Raw genomic sequence first — 22,001 nt, forward strand, 5'->3', positions numbered from 1 at the left:
TGATTCAGGTCGAGTCGATGGTTCAGTGACAGCTTCAGAAGTAACCACTGATTCAGATGGAGTGGATGGTTCAGTGACAGCTTCAGAGGTAACCACTGATTCAGATGGAGTGGATGGTTCAGTCACTGGTTCAGTTTCAAGTGGAGTTTCAGATGCAGTTCTTGATTCAGTGACTGCTTCAGAAGTAACCATTGATTCAGGTGGAGTGGATGGTTCAGTGACAGCTTCAGAAGTAACCATTGATTCAGGTGGAGTGGGTGGTTCAGTGACAGCTTCAGAAGTAACCATTGATTCAGGTGGAGTGGATGGTTCAGTCACTGGTTCAGTTTCAAGTGGTGTTTCAGATGCAATTGTTGGTTCAGTGACTGGTTCTGAGGTAACCATTGATTCAGATGAAGTGGTTGGTTCAGTGCCTGGTTCTGAAGTAACAATTGATTCAGGTGGAGTGTATGGTTCAGTGACAGCTTCAGAAGTAACCATTGATTCAGATGGAGTGGGTGGTTCAGTGCCTGGTTCTGAAGTAATTTTTGATTCAGGTGGAGTGGATGATTCAGTGAAAGCTTCAGAAGTAACCACTGATTCAGATGGAGTGGGTGGTTCAGTGACCGCTTCAGTAGTAACCACTGATTCAGATGGAGTGGATGGCTCAGTTACTGGTTCAGAAATAACCACTGATTCAGATGGATTGGATGGTTCAGTGACTGCTTCAGAAGTAACCACGGATTCAGATGGAGTGGGTGGTTCAGTAACAGCTTCAGTAGTAACCATTGATTCAGATGGAGTGGATGGTTCAGTCACTGGTTCAGTTTCAAGTGGTGTTTCAGATGCAATTGTTGGTTCAGTGACTGGTTCTGAGGTAACCATTGATTCAGATGGAGTGGATGGTTCAGTGACAGCTTCAGAAGTAACCACTGATTCAGATGGAGTGGATGGCTCAGTTACTGGTTCAGTTTCAACTGGTGTTTCAGATGCGGTTGTTGGTTCAGTGACTGGTTCTGAAGTAACCATTGATTCAGGTGGAGTGGATGGTTCAGTGAAAGCTTCAGAAGTAACCACTGATTCAGATGGAGTGGATGGCTCAGTTATTGGTTCAGTTTCAACTGGTGTTTCAGATGCGGTTGTTGGTTCAGTGACTGGTTCTGAAGTAACCATTGATTCAGGTTGAGTGGATGGTTCAGTGAAAACTTCAGAAGTAACCACTGATACAGGTGGAGTGGATGGTTCAGTGACAGCTTCAGAAGTAACCACTGATTCAGACAGAGTGGATGGTTCAGTGACAGCTTCAGTAGTAACCACTGATTCAGATGGCGTGGATGGTTCAGTCACTGGTTCAGAAGTAACCACTGATTCAGATAGAGTGGATGGTTCATTGACAGCTTCAGACATAACCACTGATGCAGATCGAGTTGATGGCTCAGTGGCTGATTCAGTTTCAACTGGTGTTTCAGATTGCGTTGTTGGTTCAGGGACTGCTTCAGTAGTAATCACTGATTCAGATGGAGTGGATGGCTCAGTGATTGGTTCTGAAGTAACCACTAATTCAGATAGAGTGGATGGTTCAGTTTCTGGTTCTGAAGTAACCATTGATTCAGATGGAGTTTGTGGTTCAGTGACTGGTTCAGACGTAACCACTGATTCAGATGGAGTGGAATGTTCAGTGACTGGTTCAGTTTCAACTAGTGTATGAGATGGAGTAGATTGTTCAGTAACTGGTTCAGAAGAAAGAACTGATTCAGTTGGACTGGATTGTTCAGTGACAGCTTCAGTAGTAACCACTGATTCAGGTGGAGTGGATGGTTCAGTGACTGGTTCAGAAGTAACCAATGATTCAGATGGAGTGGATGGTTCAGTCACTGGTTCAGTTTCAAGTGGAGTTTCAGATGCACTTCTTAGTTCAGTGACTGCTTCAGAAGTAACCATTGATTCAGATGGAGTGGATGGTTCAGTGACAGCTTCAGAAGTAACCATTGATTCAGGTGGAGTGGGTGGTTCAGTGACAGCTTCAGAAGTAACCATTGATTCAGGTGGAGTGGATGGTTCAGTCACTGGTTCAGTTTCAAGTGGTGTTTCAGATGCAATTGTTGGTTCAGTGACTGGTTCTGAGGTAACCATTGATTCAGATGGAGTGGGTGGTTCAGTGCCTGGTTCTGAAGTAACCATTGATTCAGGTGGAGTGGATGGTTCAGTGACAGCTTCAGAAGTAACCTTTGATTCAGATGGAGTGGGTGGTTCAGTGCCTGGTTCTGAAGTAATTTTTGATTCAGGTGGAGTGGATGATTCAGTGAAAGCTTCAGAAGTAACCACTGATTCAGATGGAGTGGGTGGTTCAGTGTCCGCTTCAGTAGTAACCACTGATTCAGATGGAGTGGGTGGTTCAGTGACAGCTTCAGTAGTAACCATTGATTCAGATGGAGTGGATGGTTCAGTCACTGGTTCAGTTTCAAGTGGTGTTTCAGATGCAATTGTTGGTTCAGTGACTGGTTCTGAGGTAACCATTGATTCAGATGGAGTGGGTGGTTCAGTGCCTGGTTCTGAAGTAACCATTGATCCAGGTGGAGTCGATGGTTCAGTGACAGCTTCAGAAGTAACCACTGATTCGGATGGAGTGGATGGTTCAGTGACAGCTTCAGAAGTAACCACTGATTTAGATGGAGTGGATGGTTCAGTGACAGTTTCAGAAGTAACCACTGATTCAGATGGAGTGGATGGTTCAGTCACTTGTTCAGTTTCAAGTGGATTTTCAGATGCAGTTCTTGGTTCAGTGACTGCTTCAGAAGTAACCATTGATTCAGATGGAGTGGATGGTTCAGTGACAGCTTCAGAAGTAACCACTGATTCAGATGGAGTGGATGGTTCAGTTACTGGTTCAGTTTCAACTGGTGTTTCAGATGCGGTTGTTGGTTCAGTGACTGGTTCTGAAGTAACCATTGATTCAGGTGGAGTGGATGGTTCAGTGAAAGCTTCAGAAGTAACCACTGATTCAGGTGGAGTGGATGGTTCAGTGACAGCTTCAGAAATAACCACTGATTCAGACAGAGTGGATGGTTCAGTGACAGCTTCAGTAGTAACCACTGATTCAGATGGCGTGGATGGTTCAGTCACTGGTTCAGAAGTAACCACTATTTCAGATGGAGTGGATGGTTCATTGACAGCTTCAGACATAACCACTGATGCAGATGGAGTGGATGGCTCAGTGGCTGATTCAGTTTCAACTGGTGTTTCAGATTGCGTTGTTGGTTCAGGGACTGCTTCAGTAGTAATCACTGATTCAGATGGAGTGGATGGCTCAGTGATTGGTTCTGAAGTAACCACTAATTCAGATAGAGTGGATGGTTCAGTTTCTGGTTCTGAAGTAACCATTGATTCAGATGGAGTTTGTGGTTCAGTGACTGGTTCAGACGTAACCACTGATTCAGATGGAGTGGAATGTTCAGTGAGTGGTTCAGTTTCAACTAGTGTATGAGATGGAGTAGATTCTTCAGTAACTGGTTCAGAAGAAAGAACTGATTCAGTTGGACTGGATTGTTCAGTGACAGCTTCAGTAGTAACCACTGATTCAGGTGGAGTGGATGGTTCAGTGACTGGTTCAGAAGTAACCACTGATTCAGATTGAGTTAATGGTTCCGTGACAGCTTCAGACGTAACCACTGATTCAGATGGAGTGGATGGCTCAGTTACTGGTTCAGTTTCAGCTGGTGTTTCAGATGGGGTTGTTGGTTCAGTGGCTGATTCTGAGGTAACCATTGATTCAGATGTAGTGGATGGTTCAGTGGCTGGTTCAGTTTCAAGTGGTGTTTCAGATGCGGTTCTTGGTTCAGTGACTGGTTCTGAAGTAAAAATTGATTCAGATGGACTGGACGGTTCAGTAGCTGGTTCAGTTCCAACTGGTGTTTCAGATGTGGTTGTTGGTTCAGTGACTGCTTCAGTAGTAATCACTGATTCAGATTGAGTAGATGGTTCTGTGACAGCTTCAGAAGTAACCTCTGATTCAGATGGAGTGGATGGTTCCGTTTCAATTCGTGTTTCAGATGGGGTTGTTGATTCAGTGACTGCTTCAGAAGAAATTATTGATTCAGATGGACTGAATGGTTCAGTTGCAGGTTCAGTTCCAACTGGTGTTTCAGATGTGGTTGTTGGTTCAGTGACTGCTTCAGTAGTAATCACTGATTCAGATTGAGTAGATGGTTCTGTGACAGCTTCAGAAGTAACCTCTGATTCAGATGGAGTGGATGGTTCCGTTTCAATTCGTGTTTCAGATGGGGTTGTTGATTCAGTGACTGCTTCAGAAGTAATCATTGATTCAGATGGAGTGGATGGCTCAGTGACTGGTTCTGAAGTAACCACTAATTCAGATAGAGTGGATGGTTCAGTTTCTCGTTCTGAAGTAACCATTGATTCAGATGGAGTGGGTTGTTCAGTAACTGGTTCAGACGTAACCACTGATTCAGATGGAGTGGAATGTTCAGTGACTGGTTCAGTTTCAATTGGTTTTTCAGATATGGTTCTTGGTTCAGTGTCTGCTTCAGAAGTAACCATTGATTCAGACTGAGTGGATGGTTCAGTGACTGGTTCTGAAGTAACCACTAATTCAGATAGAGTGGATGGTTCAGTTTCTCGTTCTGAAGTAACCATTGATTCAGATGGAGTGGGTTGCTCAGTAACTAGTTCTGAAGTAACAATCGATTCAGATTGAGTAGATGGTTCAGTGACTGGTTCAGTGACTGGTTCAGAAGTAATAACTGATTCAGTTGGAGTTGATGGTTCAGTGACAACTGCAGTAGTAACCACTGATTCAGATGGAGTGGATTGTTCAGTGACCGGTTCAGTTTCAACTGGTGGTTCAGATGCGGTTGTTGGTTCAGTGACTGGTTCTGAAGTAACCATTGATTCAGCTGGAGTGGATCGCTCAGTTACTGGTTCTGATGTAACCACCGATTCAGATGGAGTGGATGGTTCAGTGACAGCTTCAGAAGTAACCACTGATTCAGAAGGACTGGATGGTTCAGTGACTGGTTCAGAAGTAACCATTGATTCAGATGGAGTGGATGTTTCTTTGACTGGTTCAGCTTCAGCTGTCATTTCAGATGTGGTTATTGGTTCAGTGACTCGTTCAAGTGTCGCTGTGCTTTTTTGTGCACCTTTTCCTGCAGGTACATTAGTTGGTGGTTCAGGTGTTGTGGGTGGTTCAGGTGAACTCGTGGTCCTTTGCTCAGATGACGGTACTACTGTATTAATCTTTGGCCCAAATGGTTTTTGTTGCTCCTTTCCACTTCCTACTCCTTCCGGACCTTGGCCACATTCACATGGTTTGAGCTGAATGATGTTTTTAATAAGTTGAGCACTTGGGAAGTTCATACTTATGACACCTAAGCAACCATAGTTTTTAGAGATTTTTTTATGCTGGTCCACAAAGTCGTAAAGTTGCTCATTGACATTTCGAGCCAATGTTTTTGGATTGTTGAAAAGTGACGTTGATGTCTCAGTCACCACAATGTGATGTTCACAGATGTATGACTTGATTTGCTTTAGTCTCTGTTCTACATTTTTGAGCCTATTACGTTCAAAGAAATGTGAGTCATGGTTTTCTGTTCCAGCATGAAACACATCAGTCTGGAGAAAAACAATATTGCCCCTTGCGACCTTCATGTTTGGTGTCATTGTCTCTGTCCATATTTTATTTCTGAAGTTGTCAATTAATTCCTTTGTCAACTGAGCAACTTGTTTTTTGTAAAGACCGTGTAATGTCACTTTCAAAATCACTGTCTCACTTTTGTGATCTCTTAAGAAATCAAGAATGTCTCTGAGGACATTATCTAATTCCGTATGCTGCCAAAACATCCAGTGACTATCCCGAATATAAACATTTTTTTGTGTAGGCAACCAAATCCCAGCATGCAAGTCAAAATATCGTATTCCCACATTAAGTTGCTGCTTCAAATTCCAAACTTGACATATAGCAAGTGGTCCTCCGTATAATGTTAAGCTTTCGTGTGTTCCAGGAATGGAGATAGCAGATAGTGGGGTCTCTTCAGGTATAGACTTCATCCAGTCAAGGTTATAAGATCTTGGATCCAAGTCTGGGTTTTCATTGAAACCTAACCATGAACCTGAGCAGGAGGTTATTCTGGTAAGAGGAAGACATTTTTACTTCTATTTTTAATTCTTTCATCGTTCTTTCAAAGTCAAAAAAGCAGTTCTAATTGTTTATTTCTACAACAAGAAAAAGGAAGACAGAAATATTTGCCGAATATTCTTTCCCATTACAATAAGTCAGTCTTAAAAGTAAAGCAATTATAAATTATTATTATAAAATCAATAATATTGTCTTACTTACATAGAGAAAAAGGAGAGAAAATTATAGATCCCCATAATCTGGTTGTTCCATCAAGCTCAGGAATTTAGGATTTGTCCAAATTTCTTTCCAATGCGTTTACATTTTTTTCTCACCAGCCAATTTGTAAAAGAATTTACAAAACTCCAAAACGCTTTTACATTTAGCTCCGGACATGGCTGTGACAATAGACAATGGTCCCTGGTAAAGTGAGCTGCTGTAACAGTGAACATAAAGATAACCTTTGATTTGCATGTTTCTGTTCTCTAATCTTATATTTAGAGTAGTGTAGGAGAGAGAAAGAGAGACACTGAGACAAATGGAGAGCGAGACGTTGTAAAAGAGGTGTGCAGGCCATGTTGTAGCAGTTTATTTAGTAAAATATGACTTTGAAGACAGTCAGGGAGGTGATGAGTCAGCTCAACTGGCTATCCTTTACATATTTTACATAGACTACATATCTACATGCACTACATGTAAGAGTATTCCTTCACCGAATATCTGTTTTTCGGCATCTCCAAGAATGTTGCGACACTTTAGCTGACATACTTCTACGTTCTTTAGCTGGAACACCTTAATAGTTTTGGATTCAACCTGTAAATTATATAAGGAAATCTTCAAGGATTGGTTCATCATTTTACCCACACTCATCAGACCCACAACACTGTGCTAATGGGGAGATCAATATAAGAATACAATTACATGAAAAGTGGGATACAGTTGTCTTAACTGTAAATTGGAGCTATAAACATCAGCCAGGTCACTTGATGAACATAGTTTTAGAATGTTGAATTCAGCCTCTGCTTTAAACCTTTATTCTGTTTAATGACATCAAAAGGACAATGCCTTTTCTTTTTGCTCCTTCCTTTAGGGGGTCATCTGCCTCCATCTCACCCTATCCCTCCTCTTTCACACCAGGCTCTCGTCCACCTGCTCTCCACTATCAATATAGATCACAATGTTGTCTGCAAACATTACAGACCACAGAGACTCCTGCCTGATTTAATCTGTCAACTCATCAACTCTTATTTGACTGGATAGTCTGTATATTCTGTTTTTTATTAACCTTAACCACTGAAATTAAAGGTAACTTAGGTAGTGCTTCAAAAAAATTACAAAAAATGCCTAGATGGAATTTAGTGTGGCTGCTGAGTACCTGGACGTGTTTCTATAAGAATTTTGGTAAGAGTCATCAATATGAATTTAAGACAATGATTTTCTTTATTCAAACTTAACAAACAACTTTGTCACATAAATTATTTAATTGGTAGGGCACTCAGAATAAAAGGGCTTAAATCAGGGCTAAACGTTTTCAGCCCTGATTTAAATGAAGATTACTACAAGTGTTCAGGAAGTTCAGGGGAGCATGACTACTCAAATCAGCTGCAGAGACATATATCAGCATCAGCAATTGGATTAGAGATACATACAGCAGAGTCAATTTTCAATAAACCTTTACTTCACCATAAAGACACGATAAATATCTAATCTAATCTAATCTAATCTAATCCAACAGTTTAGCTTCATTCTTTTGAGCAAAATTTTAAAGTCTAATGTGGAATGTGGTGACCATTTAACATTTGAGGCATTTTCTCATATTGATATTATTTATTTAGACTATTTTAATGCTGTTTTTTTTTTTTATAAATGTAGAAATATAAAAAAAAGCATATCTTTCTCATATTTAGAACCATTAACCAGTGAATTTTTCCATGAAAACTTAGTTTTCATGCACATGATACTGGGTACAACAATTACCTGAGTATCACATATTAGTTAAAATGACATAAAACAGACTAAAGCTTCTATTCCTAATATTTATGATTATCTAACTAGTAGATTTTGGAAATTTTTCAAGTGTTTTATGATCTAATGTGGATCAGTAAACTAATCATTGGCCTTGTAAATTATATAAATTGAGAAAAGCTGCCATATTCATGTCATAAATCATATTTCTTTATCATTTTATGTTCTGCTACTCATTATTATTTATATTCACAGTCACAGCTAATTATTTCGGTATTTTTTATTTTCCTTTCAATGAATGACTAAAATTATGGTAAAAAAATGGTTTGATAATCATAGCTGAATCCCAATGTTTAAATTAATAATCAAACAAGATGGAGAAAATTCTTCAGTTTTAAAACCCCCAAAAGGTTGATTCTGTTCATCTGGATGTAGCGTTTCCAGCGGGAGAAACGTCTTGTCACTCATCCAAGTTACGAACCATATGTCCAGAAGAACAGAATCAATCTTTTGGGATTTATCTACCTGGATGATTGAGCATGCATCAAGACATTCAGTTTTAAAAGTTGAAACCAGGCAATGTTTGGCATTCCTGCTGGGTAAACTTCAGTTTACTAACTTTAATATCACATAAGTAAACAGAAGAGAAAAATAACTGGCAATCACTGCTACAATTCAATAAATAAAAGTGAAATTCTTCTCCATTACTAAAAGGTCTGTTTCTCGCTCAAAAGTTGGCTTAACAGAGAAAAAACTTGGGTCCTCGTTAAATTTCTCACACATTTGTTTTGTGGTAAAGTTTTCATTTGCTTTGTGTTAATATTAAGCAGTTGGGCTTTAATCTACTCAAATTAAATACAGACGGTATATTTTTTCTGTATTTTATGGGTTACAATTTAATCACATTTTTAACACATTCTAAGTTAACATATTAGTCTTATGTTTTACCATGAAGGTTTTTATTGTCTCAGATTGAGTTTGTGGGCTTAGAACCACTTTCTTATGCAGGAGAAGATCTATGGTTGTTTTTTTTGTTTTTTTGTGACTTGACAACACAATATTTTCTATTATAATTGAGTAAATAAAACCCATAATGCTTGTGATTTTCTTTTCGCTCTGGCTTAAGACTCTTTAGGAGGATCCCAAAAACTCCACATTTATCCAGACTTATGATAGTGGTTCAGGTGCAGCAGTTCCTTCAGTTGCATCTGGTTGTTTGGGTGTAGTGGATGGTTCAGGTATTGGTTCAGGTCCAGCCGTGGGTTCAGATGCAGCTGTTGGTACAGGTGCAGCTGTTGGCTCAGGTGCAGTGGATGGTTCAAGTATTGGTTCAGGTGCAGCTGTGGGTTCAGATGCAGCTGTTGGTTCAGGTGCAGCTGTTGATTCAGGTGCAGTGGATGGTTCAGGTATTGGTTCAGGTGCAGCCCTGGGTTCAGATGCAGCTGTTGGTTCAGGTGCAGTCATCGGTTCAGTTGCAGCTGTTGATTCAGGTGCAGCCGTGGGTTCAGATGCAGCTGTTGGCTCAGGTGCAGTGGATGGTTCAGGTATTGGTTCAGGTGCAGCCCTGGGTTCAGATGCAGCTGTTGGTTCAGGTGCAGTCATCGGTTCAGGTGCAGTTGTGGGTTCAGGTGCAGCTGTTGGTTCAGGTGTTGTGGATGGTTCAGGTACTGCTTCAGGTGTAACTGTTGGTTCAGGTGCAGCTGTTGGCTCAGGTGCAGTGAATGGTTCAGATCCTGGTTCAGGTGCAGCTGTTGGTTCAGGTGTAGCTATTGGTTCAGTTACTGGTTCATGTGCAGCTGTTGGCTCAGGTGCAGTGGATGGTTCAGGTGCAACTGTTGATTCAGGTATTGGTTCAGGTGTAGCTGTTGGTTCAGTGACTGGTTCAGGTGCAGTGGATAGTTCAGGTACTGGTTCAAGTATAGCTGTTGGTTCCGGTACTGGTTCAGGTGCAGCTGTTGGTTCAGGTACTGGTTTAGATACAGCTGTTGGTTCTGGTGCAGTGGATGATTCAGGTACTGGTTTAGATACAGCTGTTGGTTCAGGTACTGGTTCAGGTGTAACTGTTGGTTCAGGTGCAGCTGCTGGTTCAGGTGCAGTGGATGGTTCAGCTGCTGGTTCTGGTGCAGTGGATGGTTCAGGTACTGGTTTAGATACAGCTGTTGGTTCAGGTACTGGTTCAGGTGTAACTGTTGGTTCAGGTGCAGCTGCTGGTTCAGGTGTTGTGGGTGGTTCAGCTACTGGTTCTGGTGCAGTGGATGGTTCAGGTACTGGTTTAAGTGCAGCTGTTGGTTCAGGTGCTTTGGATGGTTCAGCTACTGGTTCAGGTGTAACTGTTGGTTCAGGTGCAGCTGCTGGTTCAGGTGTTGTGGTTAGTTCAGCTACTGGTTCTGGTGCAGTGGATGGTTCAGGTACTGGTTTAGGTGCAGCTGTTGGTTCAGGTACTGGTTCAGGTGCAGCTGTTGGTTCAGGTGCAGTGGATGGTTCAGGTACTGGTTCAGGTGTAACTGTTGGTTCAGATGTTGTGGGTGGTTCCGGTACTGGTTGAGGTGCAGCTGTTGGTTCAGGTGCAGTGACTGGTTGAGGTGCACCTTTTGGTGCTGGTGCTTTAGTTGGTTCAGCCGCTGGTTCAGGTTGTTGTGGTGATTCAGGTGAACTGGTGGTATGCTGCTCAGATGATGGTGATTCTGTATTAATCTTTGGCCCAAATGGTTTTTGTTGCTCCTTTCCACTTCCTCCTCCTTCCGGACCTTGGCCACATTCACATGGTTTGAGCTGAAGGATGTTGTTAATAAGCTGAGCACTTGGGAAGTTCATACTTATGACACCTAAGCAACCATAGTTTTTAGAGATTTTTTTATGCCGGTCCACAAAGTTGTAAAGCCACTTGTTAACATTTTGAGCAAACATTTTTGGACTGTTAAAAAGTGACGTTGATGTCTCAGTCACCACAATGTGATGTTCACAGATGTGTGACTTGATTTGCTTTAGTCTCTGTTCTACATTTTTGAGCCTATTACGTTCAAAGAAATGTGAGTCATGGTTTTCTGTTCCAGCATGAAACACATCAGTCTGGAGAAAAACAATATTGCCCCTTGCGTCCTTCATGTTTGGTGTCATCGTCTGTGTCCATATTTTATTTCTGAAGTTGTCAATTAATTCCTTTGTCAACTGAGCAACTTGTTTTTTGTAAAGACCATGTAATGTCACTTTCAAAATCACTGTCTCACTTTTGTGATCTCTTAAGAAATCAAGAATGTCTCTGAGGACATTATCTAATTCCGTATGCTGCCAAAACATCCAGTGACTATCCCGAATATAAACATTTTTTTGTGTAGGCAACCAAATCCCAGCATGCAAGTCAAAATATCGTATTCCCACATTAAGTTGCTGCTTCAAATTCCAAACTTGACATATAGCAAGTGGTCCTCCGTATAATGTTAAGCTTTCGTGTGTTCCAGGAATGGAGATAGCAGATAGTGGGGTCTCTTCAGGTATAGACTTCATCCAGTCAAGGTTATAAGATCTTGGATCCAGGTCTGGATTTTCATTGAAACCTAACCATGAACCTGAGCAGGAGGTTATTCTGGTGAGAGGAAGACATTTTTACTTCTATTTTTAATTCTTTCATCGTTCTTTCAAAGTCAGAAAAAAAGTTCTAATTGTTTATTTCTATACCAAACAAAAGAAGGACAGAAATATTTGCTGAATATGTTTTCAAATCACAACAAGTCTTACTTGTAAGTAGAACAAATATAAAGCTCACAACTGATAACACTTTAGAATAATGTCACACTATCAAGCATTAGTAAGGCATTATTAAGATCTTAATGCATCATTTATGAAGCATTATGTCTCCTTAGTATGTAACTTATAGAATATATAAATCTAGATATAATATTTATTTTTGATCTAAGATCTCATATACAGCATGTTCATTGTATAATTTAGAAAGTCTAAATAAGTGATCAACAAAGTATTTAGATAAGAATTTATATATATAATCATTAAGATTTTAGATATTAGTTTATTGTTTGTGAGTGTGTTAATAGAGGTTTTATACATACTTCAAGCTGTAATGCATGGTTAATTCATACAGTTACTAGTTGTTAAGTATTTTGTGTAACCAGGACTATTTTTGCCTTATAAAGATTTAAAAATTAAAATAAAAGTACCTCAAGATCTAAAGTATAAGCTCACATAAAAAGAACACAGGCAAAGCACAAAGAAATAGAAAAAATCCAAATCAGTGTTGCCAACTTAGCAACTTTGTCACTATATTTAGTGAGTTTTCAGACCCCCTTAGTGACTTTTTTTTCCTAAAAAGTGACTAGCGACAAATCTGGCGACTTTTGCTGGTGTTATTGGAGACTTATGATGACTTTTTGATGTGAAAGCACATATTGCTATTACTCTCAACAAGCAGCGGGTGCTGCCGTGGGCTGCTCACCAGTGCCAAAGCGCTCACAGGCGGGGGACAGTCCTCACGCAGCAGTTGCCCCCAGCTGCTGTCAGAGCAGAAGATGTTCACCCATACGCTTCCAAACTGCAAATGAATCGCGCCCTGACTGTAACGCAGTCAATTCTTCTTTTAATCTTACTTTTTGTGGGTGACAAGATTTAAAACTACTTAAAAACACACATGAAAAAAGTGTGCCAGAGTGTCTATTTCGGGTCACTTTTGCCAGTCCCAAGCCCAGATGAAGAAGGAAAGTTGGAATTGTGACATTAAAAAAACAATAATTGCTAAAAGAAATTTAATGTGTAGTTCTAAATATATTCTAAATGCTTTAAGGGTGTTTTTTTTACTCATTTTATGTCTCTTCCATGATGTTATTTCTCTCTCCTACAGAGTCGGTTACAATTATAATTATAAGAATGACCAATTATGCAAATTAGGCAATGACATCTGTTTTAGTGACTTCTAGCGTCTTTTAGGACAGCCAATAGTGATTTTCCTTACTGAAGAGTTGGCAACACTGATCCAAATCCTCTATTAGCTAACTTTAGTCAAATAAGTCATTGGCCAGTCAGGTTCAGTTCTAAAGTGCTCCTGAAATAAACTAATTGGTCAGAATATCCAGCCCTGTGCTTTCACACAGGCAAACTCGGCTGGAATGAAAAAAATACTTCATGGCCTCCTCATTCAAGACATTCGGAGAAGTTAGCGTGAGGAAGAGAAATCAGATTAGAGTAGATTAGAGACTCATTGAGTAAAACAAGTTGTGTTACTTGGGGATAACTGTAGTCTGGAACAACAGCTGTGTAGATTGAAAGAGGAGATTCAGAAACGTGCACATCGGAAGTACAGTGGGATGCAAAAGTTTGGGCAACCTTGTTAATAGTCATTATTTTCCTGTATAAATCGTTGGTTGTTACAATAAAAAATGTCAGTTAAATATATCATATAGGAGACACACACAGTGATATTTGAGAAGTGAAATGAAGTTTATTGGATTTACAGAAAGTGTGCAATAATTGTTTAAACAAAATCAGGCAGGTGCATAAATTTGGGCACTGTTAGCATTTTATTGATTCCAAAACCTTTAGAACTAATTATTGAAACTCAAATTGGCTTGGTAAGCTCAATGACCCCTGACCTACATAGAAAAATCTCGGATAGACAGAAGCGACGAATGGTGAGAACAGTCAAAGTCAACCCACAGACCAGCACCAAAGACCTACAACATCATCTTGCAGCAGATGGAGTCACTGTGCATCGTTCAACCATTCGGCGCACTTTACACAAGGAGATGCTGTATGCGAGAGTGATGCAGAGGAAGCCTTTACTCCGCCCACAGCACAAACAGAGCCGCTTGAGGTTTGCTAAAGCACATTTGGACAAGCCAGCTTTATTCTGGAATAAGGTGCTGGGGACTGATGAAACTAAAATTGAGTTATTTGGGCATAACAAGGGGTGTTATGCATGGAGGAAAAAGAACATGGCATTCCAAGAAAAACACCTGCTACCTGCAGTAAAATATGGTGGTGGTTCCATCATGCTGTGAGGCTGTGTGGCCAGTGCAGGGACTAGGAATCTTGTCAAAGATGAGGGACACATGGATTCCACTCAGTATCAGCAGATTCTGGAGACAAATGTCCAGGAATCAGTGACAAAGCTGAAGCTGCGCCGGGGCTGGATCTTTCAACAAGACAACGACCCGAAACACTGCTCAAAATCCACTAAGGCATTCATGCAGAGGAACAAGTACAACGCTCTGGAATGGCCATTTCAGTCCCCAGACCTGAATATTATTGAAAATCTGTGGTGTGAGTTAGAGAGTGTCCATGCTCCGAAGCCATCAAACCTGAATGAACTACAGATGTTTTGTAAAGAGGAATGGTCCAAAATACCTTCAACCACAATCCAGACTCTCATTGGAACCTACAGGAAGCATTTAGAGGCTGTAATTTCTGCAAAAGGCAGATCTACTAAGTACTGATTTCATTTCTTTTTTTGTGGTGCCCAAATTTATGCACCTGCCTGATTTTGTTTTTTATTATTGCACACTTTCTGTAAATCCAATAAACTTCATTTCACTTCTTAAATATCACTAGGTATCTTCTATATGATATATTTAACTGACCTTTTCTTTTATTGTAACAGACGATTTATACAGGAAAATAATGACTATTAACAAGGTTGCCCAAACTTTTGCATCCCACTGTAACTGTCCTGGAATTGTTTCTCTGTGAGTATAGCTGAGCTAAGCTAACATGGCTAACTAGCCTCTTAGCCATGTTTTTGACCCATTAGCACCAAAGTCTCTGTTTACACAGTCTCTGTTACTGCTGTTATGGTTGTTTTACACATTTCTGCCTTTGTTTTTGATGCTAGCTTATTTCATTCCTGTGTTATTGTTACACCGTGTACATCTGCAGGGGCTGCCTTTCGTTACTAATATTTATTATGGTTAGATTCACTGCTACTAAAAAGAGAATAAAAAAAAGAAGAAAGAGATCATCCAATACACGTTTCTTTCCAGGTGCGTTCACCTCTGTGATAACACTATTTCATTTAATTCAGGAGCACTATGAAAGTGAAGCTACTCGACGCTGACTTATCTGACTAAATCTAGCTAACAGACTACAAACCAGAGGAAAGCTGAAACTCAGGAATGAACCAAAGGTATTCCAAACTCTTGAAAATTCCAAAGACTTTTTCCTGTATTATCAATTTAATATGATGGACACAGTTTTGTGATAACCTTATTCAATTTTTATTTTAATGGAAGACTGCTCAGAGTATTTTTGTCAATTAAACCTCTCTTACAAACTCATTTCAGTATTCTTCAGCTCTCAGATAGGTTGTTTTTTGCATCTGGCTATCAGTATATAAATATATTCTGTATCTCTTTATAGGTTGTCTGTAATTTTTCTATTGTGAAGATAAGGTAGCTAATACTTGTTTGAGTCTTGACGTACTTTTCTTTTCATTTATAAATGTTTTATAAGGCAATAACAGTTCCCACTTTAGATGAGGTCACACAAAATACTTACCTAATAACTATAAACTGTCTAAATTAGCCATGGATTACAGCATGAAATAAGTATGTATAAAACCTCTATTAACACACTTACAAACAATGAGCTCATATCTTAAGGATTATATATATAAATGTGCAACACAATCATTCTGATGATACCATGAACGCATTATATATGAGCTCATTAATCACTAATAAACATATAAATGACTACTAATACATAATCACTGAATTAAGCACTTACTAATACCTTACTAATGGTTTATAGTGTGAATTATTCTAAAGTGTTACCATAATTTTTTGTTTTACTTACATAGAGAAAAAGCAGAGGAAGTGATAGATCTCCATAATCCGTTTATAGGCTGGTCTATTGAGCTCAGACAGTCAGGATGTGTCCAAATTTCTTTCCAAAATGCCTTTACATTTTTTTCTCACCGGCTAATTTGTAAAAGAATTCCCAAAACTTCAAAACGCTTGTACATTTAATGCGGATATAGCTGTAACAATAGACAATGGTCTCCGGTAAAGTGAGCTGCTGTAACAGTGAACATAAAGATAAACGGTGATTTGCATGTTTCTGCTCTCTAATCTTTTATTTTTAGTAGTGTAGGAGAGAGAAAGAGAGACACTGAGACAAATTGAGAGAGAAATAAATGGTAAAAGACATGTGAAGGCCATGTTGTAGCAGTTTTAGTAAAATATGACTTTAAAGATAGTTAGGGAGGTGATGAGTCAGCTCAATTTTCTATCCTTTACATATTTTACATACAGTACATGTAAGAATAAGGACTCTTTAGCTGACATACTCTAGTTCTATATTATATTATATTATATTATATTATATTATATTATATTATATTATATTATATTATATTATATTATATTATCCCTGCATCAGGCTGACCATCTGTCCTGAGCTGGGATAATATAATATAATGAGTTTAGCTCCATTCTTTTAAGCAAATGTTTTGAAGCTTCATCACTCCTGGTGCTTACTGTTTAACATTTGAGACATTTTCTTATATTGATATTATTTATTTAGACTACTCTAATGCTGTTTGGCATTAAATTACGGGCGATTGTGGCTCAAGAGTTGGGAGTTCGCCTTGTAATCGGAAGGTTGCCGGTTCGAGCCCCGGCTTGGACAGTCTCGGTCGTTGTGTCCTTGGGCAAGACACTTCACCCGTTGCCTACTGGTGGTGGTCAGAGGGCCTGGTGGCACCAGTGTCCGGCAGCCTTGCCTCTGTCAGTGCGCCAGTGTGTGAATGTGTGCGTGGATGACTGGATATGTAAAGCGCTTTGGGGTCCTTAGGGACTAGAAAAGCGCTATGTAAATACAGGCCATTTACCATTTAAATATAGAAAAGCTTATATTTCTCATATTAAGATCCATTAAATGGTGAATTTAATACTCACCATATTAGTTAAAATGACATAAAACAGAGTAAAGCTTCTATTCCTAATATTTAGGATTATTTAACTAGTAGATTTTGAAAATTTTAAGAGTTTTATTATCAAATGTTGATCATTAAACTAACTACTTACTAAGAAGAAAAAAAAAGATGGTAATAAACGTGAAATTCTTCTCCAATAATAATTGGTCTATTTCCCTCTCAAAAGCTTCTTGTTAAATTTCACATGGATTTGTGGTAAAGTTTCCATTTGCTGTAATTGGGCTTTAATATTCTGTAATTAAATATGGATGGTATTTTTTTTCTATATTTTATGGGTTAATATTTAATAATATTTCTAACTTTTAAAAGCTATTACCTCACTTGTTAGCCTTGCTAGGAAAGGTCAAGTATGACCGCAAACTTATATTTTACCATGTTAAAGATCACTTGTGGACATCCTGAGTCCTGTTGATAACATAAGTAACTGTGAAAAAATTATGCACCTGAACTCTGAAAGCACCTTAACTACCCTTAAATCTAAAGTACCGTGGTAATTATATGACCACATGTCTGATTATTTACAAAATGTTTAAATTTTCGCTTAAATGTCTACTGTACCGGTACAGCTAAAATTAAAAAAAAGAGAAAGTTAACGAGGATAGTTTAATTCATCACAGACACTATAATATGCGGAATTTTCATTTTCCCATTTCTAAGACATTTGTTTACAGACAATTGTATTCCTTTTCTGTAATTTATTACAAATAATTATTACTTAACTATTACTTTTATTGTTACATTTATTACTCCACTTATCCTCTGAAGCACTTGCGCCTTCTCCAGTGTGTATCTAATTTGTGCTCTTTCTTACGCTGTGTGACAGGGGGAACAACAGGATGTGAATCAATTACTGGTTTAGGAAGCACAGAATAATGTGTTGGTCCCATTTTTTTTGATTCAGCTGTAGTTGTAGGTTCATGTGAAGCTGTAGGTTCATGTGAAGCTGTTGGTTCAGGTGAAGCTCTTGGTTCAAGTGAAGTTGTGGGTTCAGGTGAAGTTGTGGGTTCAAGTGAAGCTGTTGGTTCAGGTGTAGTTGTTAGTTCAGGTGAAGCTGTTGGTTCGGGTGAAGCTGTTGGTTCGGGTGAAGCTGTTGGTTCAGGTAAAGTTGTTAGTTCGGGTGAAGCTGTAGGTTCAGATGAAGTTGATGGTTCAGGTGAAGCTGTAGGTTCAGGTGAAGTTGTCAGTTCAGGTGAAGCTGTTGGTTCGGGTGAAGTTGTCAGTTCAGGTGAAGCTGTTGGTTCGGGTGAAGTTGTGGGTTCAGGTGAAGTTGTTAGTTCAGATGAAGTTGATGGTTCAGGTGAAACTGTTGGTTCAGGTGAAGCTGTTGGTTCAGGAGAAGTTGATGGTTCAGGTGAAGTTGATGGTTCAGGTGAAGTTGATGGTTCCGGTGAAGCTGTTGCTTCAGGTGAAGCTGTTGCTTCAGGTGAAGTTGATGGTTCAGGAGAAGTTGATGGTTCAGGTGAAGTTGATGGTTCCGGTGAAGCTGTTGGTTCAGGTGAAGTTGATGGTTCCAGTGAAGCTGTTGGTTCAGGTGAAGTTGATGGTTCAGGTGAAACTGTTGGTTCAGGTGAAGCTGTTGCTTCAGGTGAAGTTGATGGTTCCGGTGAAGCTGTTGGTTCAGGTGAAGTTGATGGTTCAGGTGAAACTGTTGGTTCAGGTGAAGCTGTTGGCTCAGGTGAAGCTGTTGGTTCAGGTGAAGTTGATGGTTCAGGTGAAGCTGTTGCTTCAGGAGAAGTTGATGGTTCAGGTGAAGTTGATGGTTCAGGTGAAGTTGATGGTTCCAGTGAAGCTGTTGCTTCAGGTGAAGCTGTTGCTTCAGGTGAAGTTGATGGTTCAGGAGAAGTTGATGGTTCAGGTGAAGTTGATGGTTCCGGTGAAGCTGTTGGTTCAGGTGAAGTTGATGGTTCCAGTGAAGCTGTTGGTTCAGGTGAAGTTGATGGTTCAGGTGAAACTGTTGGTTCAGGTGAAGCTGTTGGTTCAGGTGAAGTTGATGGTTTCGGTGAAGCTGTTGGTTCAGGTGAAGTTGATGGTTCAGGTGAAACTGTTGGTTCAGGTGAAGCTGTTGGCTCAGGTGAAGCTGTTGGTTCAGGTGAAGTTGATGGTTCCGGTGAAGCTGTTGCTTCAGGTGAATCTGTTGGTTCAGGTGAAGTTGATGGTTCAGGTGAAACTGTTGGTTCAGGTGAAGTTGATGGTTCAGGTGAAGTTGTTAGTTCCGGTGAAGCTGTTGCTTCAGGTGAAGTTGATGGTTCAGGTGAAACTGTTGGTTCAGGTGAAGCTGTTAGTTCTGGTGAAGCTGTTGGTTCAGGTGAAGTTGTTGGTTCAGGTGAAGCTGATGGTTCAGGTGAAGGTCTGGGTATGATTATTATTCTAGTTGTGGGTTCAGGTGAAGTTGTGGGTTCAGGTGAAGTTGTAGTTGCTGATGTTGGTTCGGGTGAAGGTCTGGGTATGATTATTATTCTAGTTGTGGGTTCAGGTGAAGTTGTGGGTTCAGGTGAAGTTGTAGTTGCTGATGTTGGTTCGGGTGAAGGTCTGGGTATGATTATTATTCTAGTTGTTGGTTCAGGTGAAGTTGTGGCTACAGGTGATGTTGTCAGTTTAGTGTTTGGTACAGGTGCGGGTCCCTTCTTTCCTGTTCCATCTCCGTGTCCACATTTACATGGTGTGAGCTCAGTGATTTTTTTAATAACTTCAGCACTGGGGAAGTCCATACTTATGACACCTAAGCAACCATAATTTTCTGAACTGGGTCTGTGTTGCTTCAGAAAGTTGTAAATCTGTTCGTTAACTTTTTGAGCCAGTTTTATTGGTTTCTCAGTAATTGATGCTGACGCGCCAGTCACCATAATGTGACGTTCACAGAGGTTTGACTTCATATTCTTTATTTTTTTTTCCACATCTGTGAGCCTTTTATGTTCAAAGAAAAGTGAGTCACGGCTTTCTGTTCCAGCTCGAAACACATCAGTCTTGAGAAAAACAATCTTACCCCTTGCATCCTTCATTTTTGGTGCTAGTGTATTTGTCCATATTTTACTTCGGAACTTGTCAATTATTGTCTTCATCAAGTCTTCAGCATCCTTGTTATTATGAAATAATAACTTATGGAATGTCACTTTTAGAATCACAGTCTCACTACTGTGGTTTTCTAAAAAATCAAGAATATCTCTAAGAACTTCACGTAAGGGAATTTCTTTCCCAATCAACCAGTGACTATCCCCAACAGAAATGCTTTTTTTAGGAATCCAATTTCTAGAATGCAAGTCAAAATATCGTACTCCTACATTAAGTTGGTCTTTCAAATTCCAAACTTGACTTTGCACATAACTTGCAAATAGTCCGTTGTATAATGTTAAGCTTTCATGTGTTCCAGGGATAGCGATAGCAGATAGTGGGGTCTCTTCAGGTATAGACTCCATCCACTCCTGGTTATAAGAGCTTGGACTCAGGACTGGGTTTTCATTGAAAACTGACTGTGAACTTGAGCAGGTTATTCTGATGAGAGAAAGACATTTTTACTCTATTAATTCTTTTTCATTCAGACCCCCCCCCCCCCCCCCCCCCCAAACTAAGGCATATTAGCAATATTTTCTATTTAAATATGTTTTCGCAATCACAACAAATTAGTCTTAAAAGTAACACTAGTATAAACTACTAAAAACACAGCACAATTTATAATTTGATGTTTTACTTACATAGAGAAAAAACAGAGGAAATGATAGAACTCCATAATACGTTTTTACGCTTGTCAGTTGAGTTCCAAATTTCTTTCCAAAATGTCTTTCAATTATTGTTTCAGCAGGAAAATAATTCACAAAAACTTAAAAGGATGTTAGCTGCAGACATGACTGTAACAATAGACAATGGTGTGCACTTAAGTGAGCTGCTGGAAAAGTGAACATGAAGATAAACTTTGATTTGCATGTTTCTGCTCTCTTATCTTTTATTTAGAGTAGTGTAGGAGAGGGAAGGAGAGAAATTCTTGTGTTACTCTTTTATTAGTGGTGAGCAGCAGGAGGAGTATAGAGCACGATACTTTTGTGGATGAATCATCTGCCTCAGAATGTGAATAAAACTCAGAATATGGTGGAAATAGAGTCTGCTCATCTCCTTTTTGTACACAACCTATTTGTTGATCTTCCACTTCAGCTTGTGGTCAGTGCAGATACACATAAATGCACCATGGGTATAAAAATGAGTGAAAAAAACAGCCAATGTCCAAAAGAAAAGCTTCAGAAAGTCAGGAGAACTATTTCTAAAGACTTCTTCAAAAAATTACAAGAAACTGTGATTCACTTGAAGTAAAATATAAAGAAATAAGGGGTGGATCTAGATTTTTGTACAAGGAATGTACAAGATGTCCCAGATCAAATACGCTAAGCTAGCTAAGGCTAGTTATCATGCTAAGCTGACTATGCTACACAACTAAATGATGAGGTAAAAAGATACCATTAAAGATTGGTAAAGCTTTATCATTGCTGTTTATAAAAACAGGTTTTGTTTCCATGTTTGGTGCTGGGGGAGACCTGTCTACATGAGGTTTTGAGAGCTTTGCAATGAAGGGAGGCCTTATCTCTCAACATTAGTTGCCAACCGCACTTATTCTCTTGGTTGAATGGGAGCAAATACAAGCTGGAAGGTTAAAAGATCTGGTGGAAAGTCTCCACAGAAGAGTGCAGAATAAAATTTAACAATTACACATTCACATATGTTCTTTTAGCACTTTTGGACTTTGATTCACTGAATAACCCTTTAAATGTAACCTGCTTATAAAGGGTTAGTTAGTTAGTTTGTTTAATCTTGCACATGGCATACCCATTTACCTTCTGTGTTTGGTTGTAATGTGCTGTAACGTCATCCTTATCCTGTCCAATAAGCTCCTGTCTGTACACTCCTTATCCTCTTGTTGGCCACCTGTTACATCTTAGTGAGCAGAAGAATGATCAGATAAGACCTAGCATGAACAATTCACTTAACAGTGGCAATCCACAA

At 39.5% G+C, this 22,001-nt stretch overlaps 1 protein-coding gene across 1 annotated transcript; it reads right to left on the reverse strand.

The window, feature by feature from the left end:
- Positions 1-2,858: 2,858 nt before the first annotated feature.
- LOC148096700 (uncharacterized) lies at positions 2,859-11,581 on the reverse strand. The gene is made up of 3 exons (XM_087835495.1): positions 9,462-11,581; positions 3,070-5,086; positions 2,859-2,915 (listed from the first exon to the last, which is right to left on the reverse strand). Exons 1-3 carry the CDS (start codon positions 11,579-11,581, stop codon positions 2,859-2,861), a joined length of 4,194 nt encoding a protein of 1,397 aa, XP_087691621.1.
- Between the last annotated feature and the right edge of the window lie 10,420 nt (positions 11,582-22,001).

The sequence above is a fragment of the Neolamprologus brichardi genome, chromosome 22, assembly GCF_056152115.1.
Source record: "Neolamprologus brichardi isolate AB-2024 chromosome 22, ASM5615211v1, whole genome shotgun sequence".
NCBI lineage: Eukaryota > Metazoa > Chordata > Actinopteri > Cichliformes > Cichlidae > Neolamprologus > Neolamprologus brichardi.

Coding starts and splice junctions, on each gene's coding strand:
- LOC148096700 (XM_087835495.1), bottom strand. CDS start 11,581: ATGAAGTCTATACCTGAAGAGACCCCACTATCTGCTATCTCCATTCCT. Junction 5,087..9,461: donor GAACCATCCACTGCACCTGA/ATCAACAGCTGC, acceptor ACCAATAACCAC/ATCTGAAATGACAGCTGAAG. Junction 2,916..3,069: donor CCACGCCATCTGAATCAGTG/GTTACTACTGAA, acceptor TGGTTACTTCAG/AACCAGTCACTGAACCAACA.